Raw genomic sequence first — 22,104 nt, 5'->3', positions numbered from 1 at the left:
CCTGCAGGGAAATCAACTCCAAAGGGCAAACTATTAGCCTTAGCTACAGTGGTCATGTAGTTATTGTTGCCCACATCCACCAGAGAGTCTCCAAAGATGAAGTAAGCTGGGAACTGCGGAATGCCATAGCTCGCCTTGGGCGCAGAGCAACAAGCCAAGACTGCAACAACTAGTACAGAGGCAATAAGGTGATTAAACTCCATGCTGATGGACTGATGAAAAGCCAGTGTTGGGGATAGATCCTTCTTATAATAGAAAAGTTCTGCACACTATAATCTGCGTGTGGTCATCAGCCCGGCCTTCAATGCAGAAAGCTGAGCGGTTGGTGTTCTGCGGCCTGCGTTGCCTGCAATTATACTTGAAATTTCACGTGAATTTCTAGCTTGCAAATCTGAAAAAGATGATTGAGCATGCTCGTGAGAAGCGACCTTTTGCACTTATGTTCAGCTACAGATACATCGGTTGCTTCGCCACACGCAACCGCTTGCATTCATGTTCAGCGTCATTAGTTGCGTCGGCGCAGGCAACCGTTTGCAGATGCATTGAGCCCATTAGTAATTGTCCACATTACAGTCTTATAACCGCCACTCAATTTTGTACTCATCTAGTATACATGTGTACATACATCTAGTATATATGTGTACATAGACCACCAAGCTTTACATCCTCCCACTCAATTATTGTGTCCTCATCTAAGGCTAATTAAAAACCCAATAACAGTCTTATCACCACTCAATTTTGTGCTCGTCTAGTATACATGTGTAAATAGACCACCAAGGTTTACAGGAAACTCCCACTCAATTATTATGTACTCATCTAAGGCTAATTAAAGACCCAATAACAGTTGTTGCTAGAAGCCCCACCAACACACCAATGCTTGACAACAAATATACACATTTTCCTAAGAATTTCATGTCCCCCCCCCCAAATTTTATAAATGCTAGCAAGGATATTTTTGGCTTACGTTCATCAACTAATAAAGTTCAACTTCCAAACGCTCAAGGATGATGTGAGTCACCCCTGAGAGTGGTTTATACATTTAAGAGGGCATGGGCTTCCTCCTTTTTTTTAAAGGATGAGCTTGTTTGAGACTTTTCGAGTTTGTTAAAAAGTCAAGATTAAAACACATCATTTATATGGCTAAGACTCACAAAACCACATAAATACGCTTTGTACTCACATGATATAGATGGCTTTTGAATAGTGAATCTTTGGAGGATATCTTACCTCCTACTCGCATTAATCATTACCAATAATAACTAACTGAAGAATATGGCTCACATAAAAAGGTGAGATTTGAACATCATTCTCAATAAGACAAAACTACAAATTTGGCTCTTTCAAACAAGGATTAAAGAGTTATGGTTAACATTACAAAACGAGCAAATGAAATCCGAGGTTAATGATGAGAAATACACCCTATCATGTAAATATTGTAGTATATTGTGCTCAACATAATGTTCCATATTCCTCAACTTTAAAATATAACCTCGTTTTAAGGGTTGAAAACTATCCATTCATGTCCTAGTGTGCAACTCTTGGTATTTTTTATAGCGAATAAACAAAGATAGATGCAAAAGTTACACAAATCAAATAACAATCAACAAACAGATGACGAGTTATCCTCTCTACATGATCTCTTCAAGGATAACTACAAGAGATCGACATTATAGTAGTGAATTCTAGGAGCATCGCGGTAGCAATTTTTAAAGTGGTGCTATGGTTACTACTATTTTTATTGTCGAATGCATTTAGTAGCAAAAATTGTGCTAGCAGCAGTGCAAAAAAAAACCGACATCCTAGTGTATTTGTACCAGCCAGAATTAAGAAAAGTCATTTCAGATTTTAAGTAGCCCTTACTTTAAGGAGTTGTAAAACCGACATATTGTAGAGATTTCGAAACAAAAACTGGATAGATTTAAGAGTTGTGCTTATTTTGATTGGTTAAAAAATATTTTTTTTCGAGCATTGGTAGTGAGCATATAGTACGAGGGATTGACCCGATATCGAGGGATTTTCTGAGGGAAAATTTTGTGCCCAAATTTTATGAGCCTTGCTATAACCCTTGGAACAAAACCCTGAATATTACCCTTAGTATAAATGACAAAATCCATTGGTAATATCAAGGCTCATACCAAGGGTTTCTATAGTAGCACAACCTCAGTATTGTTGATGGACTCCAATGCTTAAATTGAGGGTAATGTTGATGCTCTAGTTTTTACTAGGCGCATTGAGATATATAGAATGGAGGACTCCCCCGTTTTGACCATAGCTTGTAAATTTATATTCAAAAGCTAACCTAAAGGAATAGCATCTTCGAAGGGCATAAAAATATATTAAGGTGTAAAGTTCAAGAAGCCAAAACCAAACATAAGATTTATCATATTAATGTTTTGTCAATAAGTAGAAGGATGTTTACCAAATCGCAATTTTGACTCTTATAACATATGCAAAATTGGGGTCTATGGATGCTTACAAATTTGGGATCTAATTTAACTATTGTAAGTACGAGAACACTTGCAAAATTGGGATCCAATTCAACTATTATAACATATTCAAAATGGGATCTCTCCTTACAAAATAGTGATATTTACACTTTCATACATATAACAAGAGCCAAAGTTTCCCACCCCTTCTCATCCTCATCATCAAACTTTCGTAGAGGATACAAGCTCTTAATCTATATCCCGATGATGTTATGATTCGGCAAAGTGAGATACATAGAATGGAGGAGATGAATGTACTAGGAGACTCCCCCCTTTTGCCCCCCATAGCTTATAATTTTACATTCAAAAGCTCACCTAGAGAAATAGCATCTCATAAAATCATAAAAATAGATTAAGATGACAAGTTCAATAAGCCAAAACCAAACATAAGGTTTATCATAAAAACATTCCATCATCAGTACACAAACTTGAAGACAAAGATACTAAGGGTGCATGAGAGAAAATTTGAAAGAGGTTGAGAAGATGGAAGCTTCATGTGGCCATAGTTAATTAAAGGCAAAGTGATCCATCCTATTTATCCACCAAGAGGGAAGAGATAAGAGTGTAGAAGGAGATTACATCCTTTTGCACCCCAATAGGTACAAGCATTATAAACAAGCTAAGTAGTTTTTAAAGTCTCACGATTGTTACAAGTTCTTATATATATGCATGTATTTGTATAGCTGTAACAAGCTAAGTAGCTTTTTTAAGTCTCATGACTATTACAAATTCTTACAGATATGCATGTATTTTGTATATTACCTTTACGCACAATAAAACATATGGTAAAACTAGTTACTTAATGCATGATATATATTTTGTTTGTGCTTCTCATTTTAATTGAAGTTTGCATGACAAAATACATTAGGAGTACCGATTACAACATCAATGGATTAGAAAGATGGTGGGTGGTATTGATTAATTACCTTAACATAGGTGTGTACAAGACTTAAGATAGGTGGTCTCACACTACTTACTTGGTTAGATGAATTTTCTTCTTACTTGGTTAGATGGATTTTTGCATAGATCAACTATACATTGATATTACAAGGATTAACTAATTAGAACTAGTGTGCTTAAATAAGAATCACTTTCATACAAATATTCTCCTAATTAGAAGTAGTGTGCTTAATTAAGACTTGCACTTTCCTACAAATTAGAAGTAGTGTGCTTAATTAAGATTTGCACTTTCCTACAAATATTCTAAACATCAAGACATGCCTCCTTAAATAAGTAGTAGAAGAGTTTGTAATTTTAGGTATTATCCATAGTTGGAGGCTTTTCTAGTAAATATATATGAAGACCTTGAAGGATTTTGTGACAACACAAGGTAAAGGCCAAAAGGGGGCATTACAAGAGAATGGCTAAAGTAAGAAACACTAAACGTACAAAATAACAATATATCTCAAAAATTCTTATCTAAATAGATCCTCACATGCCACTCCTTTGGCATGACAAGGATGATGAACAAGTGGTTGGGGATGTGTCTCAAGGGAGTGGTATCACTTGTAAGATGGTGAATGAATTCTTAAGGGGGGAGAAGATCAATAAGTTTTGTATCTTAGATTTGGGAGAAATGCAAAAGTAGATTATAAATAGACCTCTACGAAGAGGTATGAATAGAAACAACAAATACTAGAAGAGATTTCAAGAGAAGGCAAAGAATTCAAGAGATGCCAAGAGAAGACAAAGAAGACAAAGGTGTAACACTTCTCCCCAAGGATATACCACTTGCTTCTTGACTTCAAGTACTCTTACATGACAAATAACACTTCTCCCCAATGATATACCACTTGCTTGACTTTAAGTACTCTTACATGCCAAATAAAGAAACAATAATAAGTGAAAGAGTGGAATTTTGCAAAAGGATCTAATTGGCATAATTTCTACACATGACTCATTTGAATTAACAAATTTATGTTTAATGATATTCATTTAATTATGCTATTTTACCTATTTTCAATTTTAGTATCATAAACTTGGTGCAATTAGTGCATAATGGTAACACAAAAGTCACTTTTGTGTGGAATGCATAGATATCAAAATAACAACATTTGATTATATAGTAATGTGGCTAACTTTCTTCAAGTTTGTTGCAATTAAAGCATAATGGTAGCACAAAAGTCACTTTTGTGTGGAGTGCATAGATATCAAAAGAACAACATTTGATTGTATAATAATGTGGCTAACTTTCTTCAAATTATTCAAGCAAGTGCTAATCATACAAAACTTCTTACATCCATGCCATTTTTGTGATCTATGATGATCCAAGTGCAACACTAATAGAAGTGGATTCTCTACCCATAAACTCAAAGTTATGGACAAATCTTTGTGATATGTTTTTTTATCACAATAATGTGAGCTCATAATTGGATATTGCTTAAAATTTGTTATAATGATGTCTAATAATACAATAATGTGAGCTCATAATTGAATATTGCTTAAAATATGATATAATGATGTCTAATAATGTAATTATTAACTTGCCATATTGTGTTTTTCCTAAAAAATGTTCTAATATTGGTAATTTATAATGTCTCATAATATGTAATCTTCCATCCGAATCCTTTATACTCAAAATGGTGGTACATTATATAATTTTATGCCCAAAGCAAACAAATATTTAAAGATAAAGATTTTGATGAGAAGATGAGTCCAAGCACTTCACATGTGGAAGATTCTAGCAATATTCCCAATAATTTGAAGATATCTCAAAGGGATTTTGATATAGTTATGCCTAATAATAATGATTATCAAGTGAGAGAAGAGGATAAAGCTTAGGATGAGGCTTCCGCATCATCCTATTCAATCCATTGACATCATACTATTTAATTGCTTATTGAAGCTTTGAATCATCCTATTGAATCCACTGTCATCATACCTTCACTTGCTCATGAATTATGTTTTAATACAATATTAGAAGAATACTATCCCACTATTTGATGATGAGGTGGATGCATCATTATCATTATATGCCTCATTGTTCTCATTTTTGATTAATAGCGTGCTCTTTGTTGGTGTTAGTTTGATCATGCTCTATGGTTCTCGTAGACATGGTTATTGGTTGATGATATATGCTACATGATCAACTTCTATCTATCTCATCCAATCATGCCAAGATCCACTTTTACTCATCCATTGTCTTCTCAATATCTTGACCTTGAAACATACATTTTGACAAAGAAGCGAATTGTATACCATACCATCATTTTACATCTTTTTACTCATAGGGAAAATACCATTGGAGCTATATGGGTACACAGATGTAGATTGGGCAGGTAGTATCTCAGACAGGAGATCTACCAATGGATTTATGTTTTCATTGGGGAGTGTTGTTGTGACATGGAGCAACACAAGAAGCAGCCCACAATTGCCTTGTCAAGCACAAAGGCAGAGTACAGAGGAGCTATGGTGGCAACGTGTGAGGTAGCTTGGTTATGCAAGCTACTTGTTTTTGCTAATTGGGGGTTGCATGTGGAGAGAAAGGTTGTCATATATTGTGACAATCTTAGCAGTATATAGTTGGCCAGGAACCCAGTTTTCCATGCACGAATAAAACACATTGAGGTACATTACCACTTTATCAGGGAGAGAGTCTTGGCAGGAGACATCGATTTGTCCTATGTCAGCACCACACAAGATCAGGTCGTTGACATCTTCACAAAGGCCTTGGGAGCTAAGAAGCTCTGTAGATTTTGAGATATGCTTGGAGTTCATGAGCTGGAGTTGAGATTGAGGGGGAGTGTTGAGATGTCAAGCTCAACATGAGGTGACACTCATGAGGCACATACATGATCGTTCGACATTTACATCACTGGCGGGTTTGGTAGCTGGCACTGACATATCTTTGCCAAAGATTCAACAGCTGGACTACAACAACTAGTCCACACTTACCCACTCCACTTAGTGTGTTCACATTATGGACCTTTTGTATATACTTTATTATGTGTGTTAGTCACTTTATCTCCTTTGTAGACCTCTCTTGTTGTGTGAAGAAGAAGAAGAATTTTCAGCCTCTCACCTTGTGTGTTCTCTTCTAGGGTTTGTGTGTGTGTGTGTGTGTGTGTGTGTGTGCAAGAGCTCAAGCTCTCTTCTCTCCTATATCTTTTCACAGAGGTATGGCATGCCTGCTTTGGTCCCTTGAATTTTGATAGTTTGTCGCACCTTAAAAGAAAAGAGATGGTGTTAGAGTCACCATAGCTTGAGGCCCCTATCAAACATGTATATAAGGGGTGCAAAGATGCAATGGGCATCATTCCCAAAATATGGATTGGTAACGAGTATCCAAAAATTATAACTTATACATTAGTGATGTGTGTGGTCCTATGCGGACACCAGCTCTAATTTGTGACTTTTATTAATGACTACTCCATGTACACTTAGGTGTACCCATTTTAAAGAAAAAGTTAGAGGTTTTTACATGCTTTTGACACTTTGTTTCTATGGCTAAAAATGTGTCTATATGTAAAGCTAGCACTATTCGTATAGATTCAAGTGGGGAGTATATGTGAAAGAGTGCATATATGGTTGGAAGAGGCATAAAATATCAATGCACGATGCCTTTCACACCTCAATAAAGCAGTGTGTCTCTGAGAGGAAGAATAGATCTCTTATGGGAGATGGCACGTTGCTACATGGTTAAAGGTCATGATTGCCTAATGTTTTGATTAGAGGTAGTTATGTGTACCACATGTGCTAAACAAATGCCCCACCAAGGCCTTCCAAACATTTATCCCCTTATGAAGTTTGGAATGGTAGGATGCCCTTTGTGGCTCATTCACATGTTTTTGGTTGTCTTACTTAGGCTCTTGTCCCTGAGCAGCAAACAGCATAATAAGCTAGATGATAAGGGAGTAAAATGCACTTTTGTGGGATACAACTCAAATAGCAAAGGGTATAGACTCTACCATCCAACCACAAGGTAAATTTTGGTGAGTAGAGATATTGTCAATTCGGCCTATGCTTTTATGCAAAAAAAAAATGACAAATTTTATCTCACATGAAATCTTTGATACACTCCTCCCGTTGTACAATGTCGAATATAAGAAAATGAATTCTCAATAAGGTGCTACAAAAATCAACCCATACCGCGACTGAAAATCAACTTGAATTTCAGCCCATGGGTCCAGTTTACTAATGAGGCAATTATGGATGATGCAATGGATAAGGAAAGGGTAGCCATACAAGCAGCATGCCAAAATGGGTAGTGGTGCAAACATTGTATGATATCAAGTTAGCTACTCCTTTACCTAGTAGGACACGTGTAGGTTCTCATCATGTATCTTATTCTTTTATGAATCATGATCTATTTACCAATACATGCAGTGAAGAGTCACCTGTTTCATTTAAGGAAGCACAGAAAAATGATCATTAAATGAGGGCTAGACTTAATCCTTAAAAATGACACTTGGTATTTGGTAGATTTGCCTTATGGTAAAAAGGCCATTAGTACAAAGTGGGCTTATAAGCTTAAGCGTAAAGCTAAAGGTAGCGTTGACCACTACTATTCCAAGTTAAGGCTTGTTTCAAAGGGCTATGTGTTAAGAGAAGGCATAGATAGGGCACTCTGTCCCTTGGGCTATTCTAGGCTAAGGAGGGTGATATCTAGATGCATGATTTTAGTGAGTCCAATTGGGCTAGATGTTAAGAAATGTGAGTGTCTACTAGTGGCTTTTGATTTCATCCTGGTGATCATGCATATCATGGCTCTGCAAGAAGGAGCCGATTGGGGCTCCTTCAAGTTGTGAAGCTGAGTACATGGTATCTTTTATAGCAACTATAAAGTTTGTATGGCTCATACATCTTTGTTGATACATCTATATGTGGGAGGTCCTCACCTCCATCTTCACTCATAGCTAGAGTGAATTGGTTGTCTTCAAGGAAGAAAGTGATTCATGCTCGCACAAAGCACATTTAGGTGCTTTATCATTATGTCGGGAAACGCTAAATGTAAAAAAAAAACAATATATCTCAAAAATTCTTATTTAAGTAGATCCTAACATTCTACTCCTTTGGCATGACAAGGATGATGAACAAGTGGTTGGGGATGTGTCTCAAGGGAGTGGTATCACTTGTCATATGGTGAATGAATTCTTAAGGGGGGATAAGATCAATAAGTTTTGTATCTTAGATTTGGGAGAAATGCAAAAGTAGATTACAAATAGGTACAAAGTGGCACAAATAGAAAGAAAATACTACAAGAGATTTCAAGAGAAGACAAATAATTCAAGAGAAGAAATTTCAAGAGATGCCAAGAGAAGACAAAGAAGACAAAGGTGTAACACTTCTCCCCAACAAGTACACACCACTTGCTTGACTTCAAGTACTCTCACATGACAAATAACACTTCTCCCCAAGGACACACCACTTGCTTGACTTCAAGTACTCTTACATGACAAATAACACTTCTCCCCAAGGACACACCACTTGCTTGACTTCAAGTACTCTTACATGACAAATAACACCTCCCCAAGGATATACCACTTGCTTGACTTCAAGTACTCTTACATGGCGAATAAAGAAATAATAATAAGTGAGAAAGAGTGGAATTTTGCAAAAGGATCTGATTGGCATGCAAGCTCTATGCATGACTCATTTGAATTAACAAATTTATGTTTAATGATACTCATTTAATGATACTATTTTACTTATTTTCAATTTTAGTATCATAAATTTGGTGCAATTAGTGCATAATGGTAACACAAAAGTTACTTTTGTGTGGAGTGCATAGATATCAAAATAACAACATTTGATTGTATAGTAATCTGACTAACTTTATTCAAGTTTGGTGCAATTAGTGCATAATGGTAACACAAAATTCACCTTTGTGTGGAGTCATAGATATCAAAAGAACAACATTTGATTGTATAATAATTTGGCTAACTTTCTTCAAATTATTCAAGCAAGTGCTAACAATACAAAACTTCTTACATCCATGCCATTTTTGTGATCTATGATGATCCAAGTGCAACACTAATAGAAGTGGATTCTCTACCATAAACTCAAAAAAGTTATGGACAGATCTTTGTGATATGTTTTTTTATCACAATAATGTGAGCTCATAGTTGGATATTGCTTAAAATTTGTTTATAATGAAGTCTAAGATTACAATAATGTGAGCTCATCATTGGATATTGCTTAAAATTTGATATAATGATGTCTAATAATGTAATTATTAACTTGCCATACTGTGTTTTTCCTTAAAAATGTTCTAATATTGGTAATTTATAATGTCTCATAATATGTTATCTTCCATCCGAATCCTTTATACTCAAAGTGGTGGTACATTATATAATTTTATCCCTGAAGCAAATAAATATTTAAAGATAAAGATTTTGATGAGGAGATGAGTCCAAGCACTTCACATGTGGAAGATTCCAGCAATATTCCCAATAATTTGAAGATATCTCAAAGGGATTTTGATATAGTTATGCCTAATAATAATGATTATCAAGTGAGAGAAGAGGATAAAGCTTAGGACGAGGCTTCCTCATCATCCTATTCAATCCATTGACATCATACTATTTAATAGCTTATTGAAGCTTCCTCATCATCCTATTGAATCCACTGCCATCATACCTTCGCTTGCTCATGAGTTATGTTTTAATACAATATTAGAAGAATACTATCCCACTATTTGATGATGAGGTGGATGCATCATTATCATTATAATTATATGCCTCATTGTTCTCATTTGGTGGAACAATAGCATGCTCTTTGTTGGTGTTAGTTTTATCATGCTCTATGGTTCTCTTAGACATGGTTATTGGTTAATGATATGCTACATGATCAACTTCTTTCTATCTCATCCAATCATGCCAAGATTCACTTTTATCTCATCCAGTGTCTCCTCAATATCTTAACCTTGAAACATACATTTTGACAAAGAAGCGAATTGTATACCATACCACCATTTTGCATCTTTTTACTCACGATGAAACACAACCCAGAAAAAACACAACCATTTTTCATCCTTTTACTTATGAAAAACAACCTCATAAAAAACATATCTTTAACTATAGAAACTTGCATTAGGACTTGTAATTTATATATTCACTATATTATTTCCTTTAACGTGTAGATGGTTAAAAGCCTAATTCATTCACAATGTTGAGGTAGTACAAATGTATCTGTTACATCTTGCTATATTTTTGTGGAATGGATTCCAAAAAACCCATTGGTTGAATGCCTCTTGATGGTGTCTTGAGTGAGCACCTCTACAAACTGCTGTGACACAAAGCTAGGGGTTTTGTAATCTGGTTGCCTCTTAGTTTTGGAGGGATAATTTGTTTTTGGCGAGCAATTACGAGCGAGCATAAACACAAATATGGGGAGCAAGGGGTGTATAATGGGGGGCTCTCGGTCTATTCTCTCCCTTTCTCTGTCTCTGCTGTCTCTGTCTCTCTATCTCTATTGCACACTTACCTCCTTCTCTCTTTGTCACCAAGGATTGATCCATCGAAAGATGTATGATTTTTAAGAAAAAATATGCACCAAACCATATTTCTTTGTGAGAATCGATGTGGGTTTCTAGCTTGAGGTACTGGCTAGGGCTTGCCTTAAGGTTACCCATGGGACTATCCCTGTCTCACTACTAGCCTAGATGGTTTAACGGATTCTCTCCTAACTCGTTCATGCTTAACTATACGACTCTAGTTATGTGCCTCTCTCTCTCTCTCTCTCTCTCTCTCAGTCTCTCTCTTTCTCTTTCTGCCTCTCTCTCTCTCTCTCTCTCTCTCTCTCTCTCTATTTTTGTGAATAGCAAAATAAAGTTACTCCAATAAAATGATACATCCTTATAAAATCAGAGAAAATCAAATAAGCATTACTCCATTGAAATTGTTCCAATAAAATGAAACCCCAAAACATTTTTGCACATCCCATACATCTCTGAAGTTAAATTAGGAAGATGAGTTATCCACTAAACCAATTCAAGGTAGGTTCATTCTCTGCATAGACATTCGGATACCTCCCTTTCTGTCAAAATTGGTTGGTGAATAAACATATTTTCATTTTGGCTCAATCCCATGACTCCCATGTACATAGTACAAGTGCTTGCATGCTAAGTACAGTTTTTGTTGGTTGACCCTTCCCAAAAAATATGAACATGAGCATGATGGACGCATTTTGATATGCGCATCATAACTTCCCACATGAGACCCTTCTCCAAAATTCTCAATGGTGAAAGCCTCATGTTTGGAAGATTGAAACACTTGCACTTGTGTAACCTGTGCATTTATGTCTAGTGCTTTCTTGATCCTTTTTTGCAACTTCTTCTGAAATGCATGTTATGTATCTTGTGCGACGACCATCTCATGATATATCATTTTTTAATGTGTTTGTCTCTCTAGGCATTTCTGGTTGACTTGAGCTCAATGGAGTTTGTTGCTCCCTTCCCAATGACTTACTCTGTAAGTTATATCCTGCAAGCACCAATGAATTTACCTCCTCAACTGTCAGATTTATGCCTTGAGCCACTGGCCATGGTCAATTTTCTTGTCCACAGCCCATGTATGCATGATGTCATTATTGCAAAACCACATCATTTGACTAGTTTTCTCAGCAACATGGGACCTTGTTGAAAAAAAAGATGGTGCAGGTACTCCTTTTGCACATCCTACAATCATGCGACCACACTTACTACTACCTATATAATGCAAACACTTTACTCTTCTGCCCTTTGGAGTTCTCTTAATTGCCCAAAATGTCTTGTGTATGGGTTCCTCCTTTATGATTTTGTCACTTGATTCATTTCTTGTGTCCACATCTTCATCTCCATGAAGGCTATTTTCCTGTGATGTCCTGCAAATTTCCTATCTCTCATGTGCACGACGTTGTACTCAGGTCTGTGACTAGCATCATCATCCACATGAAATACATTACCTTGTTGTCTCTTGTGTCGTGTTGATTTTCGATCACCTGCCAAAGGTGTTGGGGGCTTGTACATAGGTGTGCCCATAGTGTTACTCTTTACTATCCTTTACAACTTGTGTTGGTCTTCGAGTATGCGCATTTCCCCTCTCAATGAACTTTTCAAGACCTAGACCTGCTCCGATATGCTTTCCCATCATGTATGAATTTTGCTTTGCACTCTGAAATAAAGCATTAGCCATGTTTGATACACATGCATTGTAGAGTGTTATTTTTTGTTTGAAACCCTCCCCAACTAACCAGCTTCCATGTTTAGACTCTGATAAGTTTTTTTGTGGTGTACATGATTGATCACCGCTCTTCTCCACATATGCAATAGTTAGAGACATATTAGAAACATCAATAAAGACATTGGTTCTTATACATACTGAAATCATTACATTGCCCCAATGTGCAATGCGCACTTCCCACCAGCTCAACCAAAGATCCATGGCAGGTATATCTGAATCTTTTACATTTCCACTAACAACACCATTGTCGGATAAGTCACCCTTGAGCTAGTGTAGCCTTTTTTGTTGACTCGGTCCGCCACTTCTCGCACATGCTCATGCACGCCTTGGAAGGCCTTTATCACATACTTTGTGGTATGTATATTTAGGCTTTATGCCCAATGAAATAAACATGAGCGTTCCCGACCTTCCACTTCTTGTCCTTCATTGTAGACTTCTCTAATGGCATTCCAATTTGCTTGGGTTTCATCTACCATGAAACCAAAGAAGTCTGCTTGTTCAAATTCGTGTGCCACCATGACATTATTTATGCACTCCCAAAACAATATTTGGGAAGTCTTGTCCTTCTCTTTCATCTCGCAAGTTGCAATAGTTAGAAGCTCCTGCACGCTCCAACTAAAAGTCAATATGCTAAAAGAGGTAATAACAAAAAGCTATTTTTTTCCAAAATAGTTACAAGCCATTGTTACTACCTTGGATCATAAACATGACAAGCCATTGTTACCCAATTCATGATGCGTCTAGTGTGGTCAAATTGGATCCAAGATCTTCTTAGATCACCATTCCCTCAATGCCTCATTCTATTGATGAGTTTGACACCTGAGGCTGGCCCCTTAGTAGATGTCTTGAAAACAAAACAATATTCAATTTCATTCCCTTGACCTGGAAATCGGCTCCCACACATGGAAGAAGTCATAATTGCAATCCCTCTTCAAACGTAGCAAGTCATCATAGCCAAATGATGACTTAGGTGGTCCTTGGCGTGCGTGAGCTACTAACCTTCGAAACCTAAAAGAAAGCAAATTTTAATCATTTTGTATATATGGCCTTAACAAATGCTTCTCTAATTTAACTCACCACTTGTTCTCAACTATCGGGCCGAGTTCTTCTAGCACATTATTGAATTCCTTATCACCAAGCTCATGTCCTTGACCTCCTTCTCAGACTAATGAAGTTAACACCAACTCCTTGGCAACACACATCTGCACCTTCCTTGGACCAGCACTTGCATCTACTGTAATTACTCTTTGAACCATTGCTTTAGTCTTATCAAGCAATGCCTTTGACGTTCCGGCCTGGACACCATGTGAATGAGTTCCGGTGTGTATTAGAAGATGCATTTACATAGTAACACTTCCATACACACAGTAAACCATGGAGAAACCATGATGGTCCACACACACACACATACAGTGTATTATGACAAAAGCTCGACAAAAGGTCATCTTTGTTTTCACGATACCGTGAAGAACATTTACATGCACACATTGTGACACAAGGTCGCAAATAACATGAAGAACATCCATATCAAGGATATCCACATACACACATTGTGATGCAAGGTCACCTTTATTTCAAGAACACCATGAAGAGAACCACACACTATGGTGCAAGGTTGTAATAAAGTAGGAACTTTATTCAATAGGGTTAATAATGGGACAAGTCCATGTATAAAAGAGGGGACTTGGACCATGGTTGTAACTTTTGATGATCATTTTTAGAAATGGAAACTTATGTTTCTTGGAGCTCATGGCTTCTCTCTTGGCTTGTGGAAGGCTATTTCCATTCTCTTGGTGAGAGACTAAACACACTTAGGCATCATGTTTACATGGTGATTACTCATATTTTTCATGCATTACATCCCTTCATTCCAATTGGTATTGGAATGAAGGGATGTAATGCATGAAAAATATGAGTAATCACCATGTAAACATGATGCCTAAGTGTGTTTAGTCTCTCACCAAGAGAATGGAAATAGCCTTCCACAAGCCAAGAGAGAAGCCATGAGCTCCAAGAAACATAAGTTTCCATTTCTAAAAATGATCATCAAAAGTTACAACCATGGTCCAAGTCCCCTCTTTTATACATGGACTTGTCCCATTATTAACCCTATTGAATAAAGTTCCTACTTTATTACAAACCATCCCTTCCCAAAGATTTTGTCCTCAAAATCAATAACATGTACAATCTCAAAGTATGAGACTCTAATGTAATCAATGGGAAGTGGTTAAGAGTTCTCAAGTACATCCAAAGCACATATACAATGAAAATCCGGATGTATACAAGTCCACAAAGCTTCAAGCCCAAAGTGTATGAGTGGGACTGTTATGACAGCCCTTCTAGTCGATGAAGACCCTTGAAAATCCTTCATTTAGACTCCATATATTGGGCTGAAAATGATATGTACACTCAGCCATATGTAGCCCACATCATAATCTTTCATTAGGATACGCCATGAAGCTTGTTGGAGTAGAAAAATAGGCCCAATAGTAGACCTTCCCAAAGCTGTCCAGAAATTACAGCATGTATACTTCTTTGTGTTGAGTTTGAGAGAGTTGATGGATTTAGAGTTGATGAAGCTATGAGTACTCCCGGAATCCACAAGAATATGTGCAACCCTCCCATTGATGGTCCCCACCAACCTTAGTGTGCTTGGGTTCTTGCAACCCGCCAACAACTCTTGTGAGATAGAGCATATGCAAGCTGAAATTTCTACATTGGTAGGCATGTCTCCGTCCACAAGGCTTTCCTTAACTCCACCTCCCGGATCAAACGGAAACTCACCATCCTCCGTGATGAAAGAATGGTCTTCAAGTGACTCCTCATGTGCTTCTTCATTGCAATCCTCCCATTCCTCAATGTCATGAGAGTCATCCTTGTTCTCTTCCTCATCCATGAGGATCATAGTGGCCACAATCTTCTTTGATTTGCACACATGCCCGGGTGACCACCTCTCTTTGCACTTGAAACATAGCCCTTTGCTTCTCAACTCCTCAATCTTTGGATCATCCATTCTTTGAGTCTTCTTGAAGGGTTGAAAGGGCTTCTTCTTCATGAAGTCACTACTCTTTTTGGCATCAAATTGATGTATCCCATTCTTTGGCTGTCCACCCCCAAATGATGTAGGAGTTCTTGGATTAGAGGATGGTAATGTAGAGGTAGGATCTTTCCCAAAATTGTAAGAAGTAGTGGTTGGTTTGAGTGTGTCTTTGGTGAAGGTCATGGGCTGAGACCTCTTGTACTTTGGCTCATAGAGTTCGGCTAACCTCATAGCTTCTTTGAGAGAGCTAGGCCTTTGAGCCGACACATCCGCCTTGATGAAGTATTCAAGCCCATGCACAAACTTTTTCATCTTCATGTCTTCACTCAAGCCTTCCACGTACATTGAAAGCTTCAAAAATCTCTTGATGTAACCTCTCACCATCATCCCCTTTTGAGAAAGCTCATACCATTCTTCATGGTATCGGTCGAGCACTAAGGGTGAAATGAAGGCCAAGTTCATCTCCCGCTTCAATCCTTCCCAAGTTGATGGCGTGTTCCCTTGTTTGACCAAGTGCCTCCACCATTGATGAGCATAATCTTCAAGATGTAAGGAGGAAAATTGTACCATATCACGCTTACTTTTTGGGTAAAGTTGGAAATAGGTGTCAAGCTTGGTAGCCCACTCCTCCAACTCTTGCGGAGATGACCCGTCACCTTTGAACTTTGATAGTGAGATTTTGTCTTTGACATCCTTGGAAGATATGTGGGATGGGTTATCATGTTGGGTAGAGGGCTTGAATCTTTGCATCTTCGAGTATGACTCCATAAATTGTGCAAAGTCTTTGTAATCCCTCTTGATGATATTCGACAATTCCATCCACTTCTCGTGAGCATCCCTTTGTCTTTGGGCAAAGGACATTTGATTCCAATCGAGTGCAATCTCCTCATCATTCACAAACACCTCATCCTCTTCCCTTGAATGCATTGCCCTAGAAAAGGTAGGACCCTTTGATGCATTGAGGTGAGACAAATCCGAATGAAAAGAAGGAGGAAACATGTCCTTGACAAGAGGTCTCCGTGCATCCGCCATGAATCCCCGAGTGGATGCTCCCAATGGATCCTCTTGTACGGCCTTCATGGAATCCTCATTCAAGATGCCCTTGCCTTTTCTTTGCTCATAGTCACCATAATTCCCATGCTTTTCTTGTGCTTGAGACTTCCCAAACTTGTCCTCCATCACACCAATCCGTGAGGATAATGTTTCAAAATGAGAATCAAGCTTGGAGTCTAAGGTCTCCAACCGTTGTACAAGCATTTGCATGAGGGTGTCATGGTTAACCGCTGCTTGTGTCCCTTGAGAAATTTGATTATGTACATTGCTCCCATTGTCTTCATTGATGAATGCATCCCTTGCATCCATATTACCTTCCATGTCCTCATCACCAATGATCATTTCTTGCACAACATCCCCACCCTTGCGTGGTCTTCCCTTCGGCATAGTGAAGAAATGCAAGATGTTGGTAGAATGCCCAAATGATGTCGGAATTGGACAAAAGAAGGTTCTATGGGTAGGTAATGGTGTCTACTATCCTCCCAAATGAACACAGTGAGAATTAGGTGTGGGCAAGTACTCTCTGTTTTAGGGTTTGTGCGGGACAGCTGAAAGTAGTAATTTGGCTCTAAAACGCAAAATATATGTCAGAATTAGGATTTTGACGGCTCTATAGAAAGCTAACGGAAGATAGAACCTACCCCTAAAAGCATTTTGATTCAGTCAAAGTGGAAGTATATTCTGTTTGACTTTGACCAGAAAGTCAACATGACTACTTTGACCGAGATTGTGATATCCGATTAAGGGGTTCTATGGCTCATTTGAAAACTCTCAAGGAGTAGAATAGAGTCGTGTAATCACTCGGACCTAATCCTAAAAATCCTAGGACTGAATTAGGGTTTTGTAAAATCCCAGAAATTCTCAAAATTCGGTCCCAAAGCTCAATCCGGCTACAAATGATTGGTGTTTCTCCCCTTGGTAGTTGTGAATAACTCTTCAAGTGTATCCATGGGGTAAATCTCCAATCAATAAGCTTGTTTGGCTCCCTTGTTGGAAAAATTCCGCCAAAGTCTCCTTTGTAATTGGAACCAAATCTCAAATGAAAATGCAACTTCTCAAATCACAATGCAATACTCTTTGTATCCCACAATGTCATGAAAGATCATATGCACTCTTTGTCCATCAAAGCATTTGCAATATCCACACAATATGACGGAAAAGGGGCCCCATTGCCCAAATGCATCCACAAAGTCGATGGTGAGGATTGTTGAGGACGCGCGTTGAAGCTTGCCGATCTCCCGGCCAAGCTCTTCTCACCCCTTCACCAAGTTTTCCTCCAAGGTGAAGGTTGAGGCCATTTCTTTACACCGGTGTACCTAATCCCCCTTTGTACCGCTTTACCATGGCAATCACGGCACAAAGAGTTCAAGCCATTCTCCCCTTGGCCTCTCCAACCAATGCCAAGGTACCCTCACACATTGCTAGATTCTATAGAAACTTGAAGTGGTAGCAATGGTGAGTGTAGGTACAAAATGATGTGGATAATATCAAATGATAGAACAAGTTTGTTGGCTTACAAGTATTGAGCATGACTCATGCCCTTTTACAATTTAGAACTCATCAATAAAGCATGGACTCATGCCTCAATCCATCATCCAAAAGCTCCAACACAAACCAACAATTCACAATGCCCTCACCATGGCATTTACATAAGCATTTGTTAACCACAATCAAGGCATTTGCAATTGCATTCCAACAATCCCTTTCACATCATATTGACAAATGCATACTTCCAAAACTTATGCTCTCTTATGCCCATGTGTAAAACATAGCATTGGCATGGCTATGTATAGCATCCATAGTGTCCATATGGCATCAAGATGAGCATGAGAGACTCCAAAAACATTGCATAAGCTTGCTATTCCATCAATGGCATGCCAAACGAGACATAATGAAGAAAATCCCCCAAAATGTGATCTATGAATTGGCCAAGCTCATGTGGAATCAATTCCTTTCACCATTGCCATCAATAATGCATGGAGAAGCAATATTGGCATGTGAATGGTCAAGCTTTAATGGTTAATTTCTGAACATTAGGGGAGTTTGAATGTGTCCAACCCTAATCCATTCCCAAGCTCCACCAAATGCTTCAAACTTGCAAGAAATTGATCAAATCACTCACCAATGTCATCCGGAAAGCTTCAATGAAAAAAATTGTTGAAGAAGCCTCTTGTAGGAGAAAAACGTGGCCTCTCTTTGCTCTCAAATTTGCAGCAAAAGAACACCTCCCATGTGCTTGAACATAGCTTGAAAATTGCTCCAAACAAGTGCTAAAACCTTTCTTGTGAAGCTTCCCTCTTGTGAGGTAGTAAAGCTAGGTAACCCTAGCTCTCTCTCACCCACGAAAATCGCGCAGCGGCAGCCTGCAAGCCCGTCGCCCTCTTCTTTGCCTCCTTCATGAGATGATTAGACTACCAATGATGCCTATGAAGTATGTAAAAGCTTAGCAATGAAAGATATGGTCAATGTGGCAAGGTATACTAGGGTTTCTCACAACCATGGAAGAACGAACAAAAGCTCTCCAATCTTGAGAAAAAAATTTGCAAGAAGAGGCTCAAATGAAAGATCTCAGTGAGCTCTACAAAAACCCTAAGGTTTGGCATCAAAACGGGTAAAGGAAGAGCATCCCATGGCTATGGAAAGCTTGAGGAAGAAGAAGATGATTACTAAACGTGATTAGCAGAAAAGTTAATTGCAATTAGTCACTTGCCCTAAGTTTTGGCCCGACTGCCCCAAATTTTTGGTCCAGAGGCCCAAAATTTGGTCCAAAAATGGTAAAATTGGCCAAAATCACTCAAAATTCAAGCAATTTCCATGAAATGCTCACCATATCCATGAGATTAAGCAAGATTAGAGAAGATTTGTCAAGAATCACTCAAGGATTACAAGAAAATGAGAAAAAAAATTAAAAGAAACTCAAATTTTCAAGCAAATTTTCCCAACAACCCATGCATGCCCATGATCAAAATCAAGAGCTCTGATACCAATTGGAATGAAGGGATGTAATGCATGAAAAATATGAGTAATCACCATATAAACATGATGCCTAAGTGTGTTTAGTCTCTCACCAAGAGAATGGAAATAGCCTTCCACAAGCCAAGAGAGAAGCCATGAGCTCCAAGAAACATAAGTTTCCATTTCTAAAAATGATCATCAAAAGTTACAACCATGGTCCAAGTCCCCTCTTTTATACATGGACTTGTCCCATTATTAACCCTATTGAATAAAGTTCCTACTTTATTACAAAGGTCACCTTTGGTCCAACTCTCTCTCTCTCTCTCTCTCTCTCTCTCTCTCTCTCTCTCTCTAAGTAAAGATGTATATGTCAAAAAAAAGAAAAGGTTATAATCCATGCAAGGAAAGATGAAAGGGTCAAGAAAAGCAATGATTTTAGCTAATCTATCAGTCCCAAAGAGAAGGGAAGATTTTCCTACCCAAGTCTATGTGAATGGAAGTTCCTTGTGAATGTTGTGAATTGGATCGTTATTAGCTCTCATCATTTTGGAAGAAAGAAAGGCTCAAGTCACTTCAAATGATAAAGAAGAACACAATAAGAGTCAAACACTCACATGTGTGTGTGTGTGTGTGTGTGAGAGAGAGAGAGAGAGAGAGAGAGAGAGAGAGAGATCTCCAATTACGAGATACACGAATAAACCAAGAGAGGTAATTTTATAGAGAGAGAGTGAGAGAGAGAGAGAGAGAGAGAGAGAGAGAGAGATTTTTTAAAAAATTAAATTTTTACGATTTTCCACCCAAAAAAAAAAAGAAGGAACGAGGATTAGGTCTATACACGTTTTTCTGTTTAAAGGTTCTTTGATCTACACCACGGATGTGTTTCGTTGCCACCAACAGTACACCAAGATTGTTCACCTCCCACGGTATAGAAAATGTATAGGTAGCGCACCTAAAGGCACGTCAATGGTGGCGGCCACTGTAGCGCACCTAAAGGTAGGCAACTACATCAAGCAATAATGACGCAGTGGAGGCTGCTTTAGTATATCTTGGAGTTGAGTAGCCCGACATGGCGCTGTAGTGTAGCTGGAGAGGTGATTTGGGAGGCGGCAATGGGTTCTGCAGCATCGATCGTTGACGGGAGGTAGCAGCAGTGGTCATTTGTGGGCATTGGTTACTTTGGTTAGCCTCACATCATCCTTGCAAAAAATCAAATCATGAAAGGAAAAAGAATCAAGTGGCATGTAAATAAAAGTAAACTATCAAAATTTCTTGAAAAAAAAACTCGTTAAATAACAAACTCCTCAAAAATAGCTCGCGTTATGCAAAAAAAAGCATGAAAGGCATAACAAGCTCCCTAAAAATAACTCAAAAAGCTTTGCTTCAAAAGCTCACCACTTGGTATGTAAATAAAAATAATTTATCAAAATTTCTTAAAAGCTCGTTAAATAACAAACTCTCTAAAAATAGCTCAAAAATATTTGCTTCAAAAGCTCTGGTGGATAGCTTTGGGCTGTTAGAGACATCCGTCTTCCTTACACTTGAGGGCATCAAGATTTTAATGTCATTTTGTAATTTTGTAACCTTGTATCTTTGGCTTCTTTCCTTTTCTTTAACTACACCACTCTAGGCACCCACATCTACTATAGAACTATGATGTGTTCTCATAGCTAGCTCTAACTTCTTGCCTCAAAGATTGGTTTTAGGGTGGTCCTTGATAAGTTTTCTTCTTGGGTCCCCCAATATTGAAACATTTTGACCCAGCATTTGGCCTTTGTGCATCTTGCAAATGCTTGGTGGTTATTAACCTTTTATCAAGTACTTCTCTATGAGTTAGGCTCGAATTCCCATGCTGTCCATTGAGCATTTACACATTGTTAAGCATCATCCAACTACACTTTAATTTTTTGGGTTGTTGGAACTCCAAACTCGTTTCTTGGAACTTGTAAAGTATTTGACACTTGCAATTTATTAAAGAATGTGTCTAGATATTAAAATTTTATTTATGAACTATATGCATAGATATTATTGGTAGATCCTAGTGGACCAGATCAACCCTTTGCAATAGTGGGATTGTGTTGTACCAATCTAAGATTTAAATGTGGATTATATGCTCTTTCTCTTTGTGGCCTTTCCACCATAATCTTTTTTTACTTTGTTGTATTCAATGGTGCATGAGATATTTGTATTGCTTGGACTCTACCACTCCATGGTAATAGACACCTATGACGTCAATCTCACTACAAGCTCATATATCCAATTGGTATGCTTATTGTAATATCTTCATTACTATTATTGTTATGGGCTACCACACCTCCAAGAGGGAACTGAATGCATTCACCTAAGGGAAGAGTAATATAACAAAACTATCATAGGGCACTTACCAAGCTTCAAACTTGTGTCCCTTAAGGCC

The 22,104-nt window shown here is 38.0% G+C and overlaps 1 protein-coding gene across 1 annotated transcript in view; it reads right to left on the bottom strand.

The window, feature by feature from the left end:
- The window catches only part of LOC147618068 (GDSL esterase/lipase At1g71250-like), a 3,084-nt gene extending 2,728 nt beyond the window's left edge, over window positions 1-356 (bottom strand). Inside the window, exon 1 of the mRNA XM_086775311.1 lies at window positions 1-356. This exon is cut by the window's left edge and continues 47 nt beyond it. Within this exon, the coding sequence (XP_086631437.1) occupies window positions 1-203 (203 nt within the window). The 5' untranslated portion in view covers window positions 204-356.
- Window positions 357-22,104: the final 21,748 nt, after the last annotated feature.

Source organism: Cibotium barometz, chromosome 35 (assembly GCF_041138505.1).
Source record: "Cibotium barometz isolate CiBa-2024 chromosome 35, ASM4113850v1, whole genome shotgun sequence".
Classification (NCBI taxonomy): domain Eukaryota; kingdom Viridiplantae; phylum Streptophyta; class Polypodiopsida; order Cyatheales; family Cibotiaceae; genus Cibotium; species Cibotium barometz.
The sequence above is the reverse complement of the archived record's forward strand: the minus strand, read 5'-3'. Positions and strand labels throughout refer to the sequence as shown.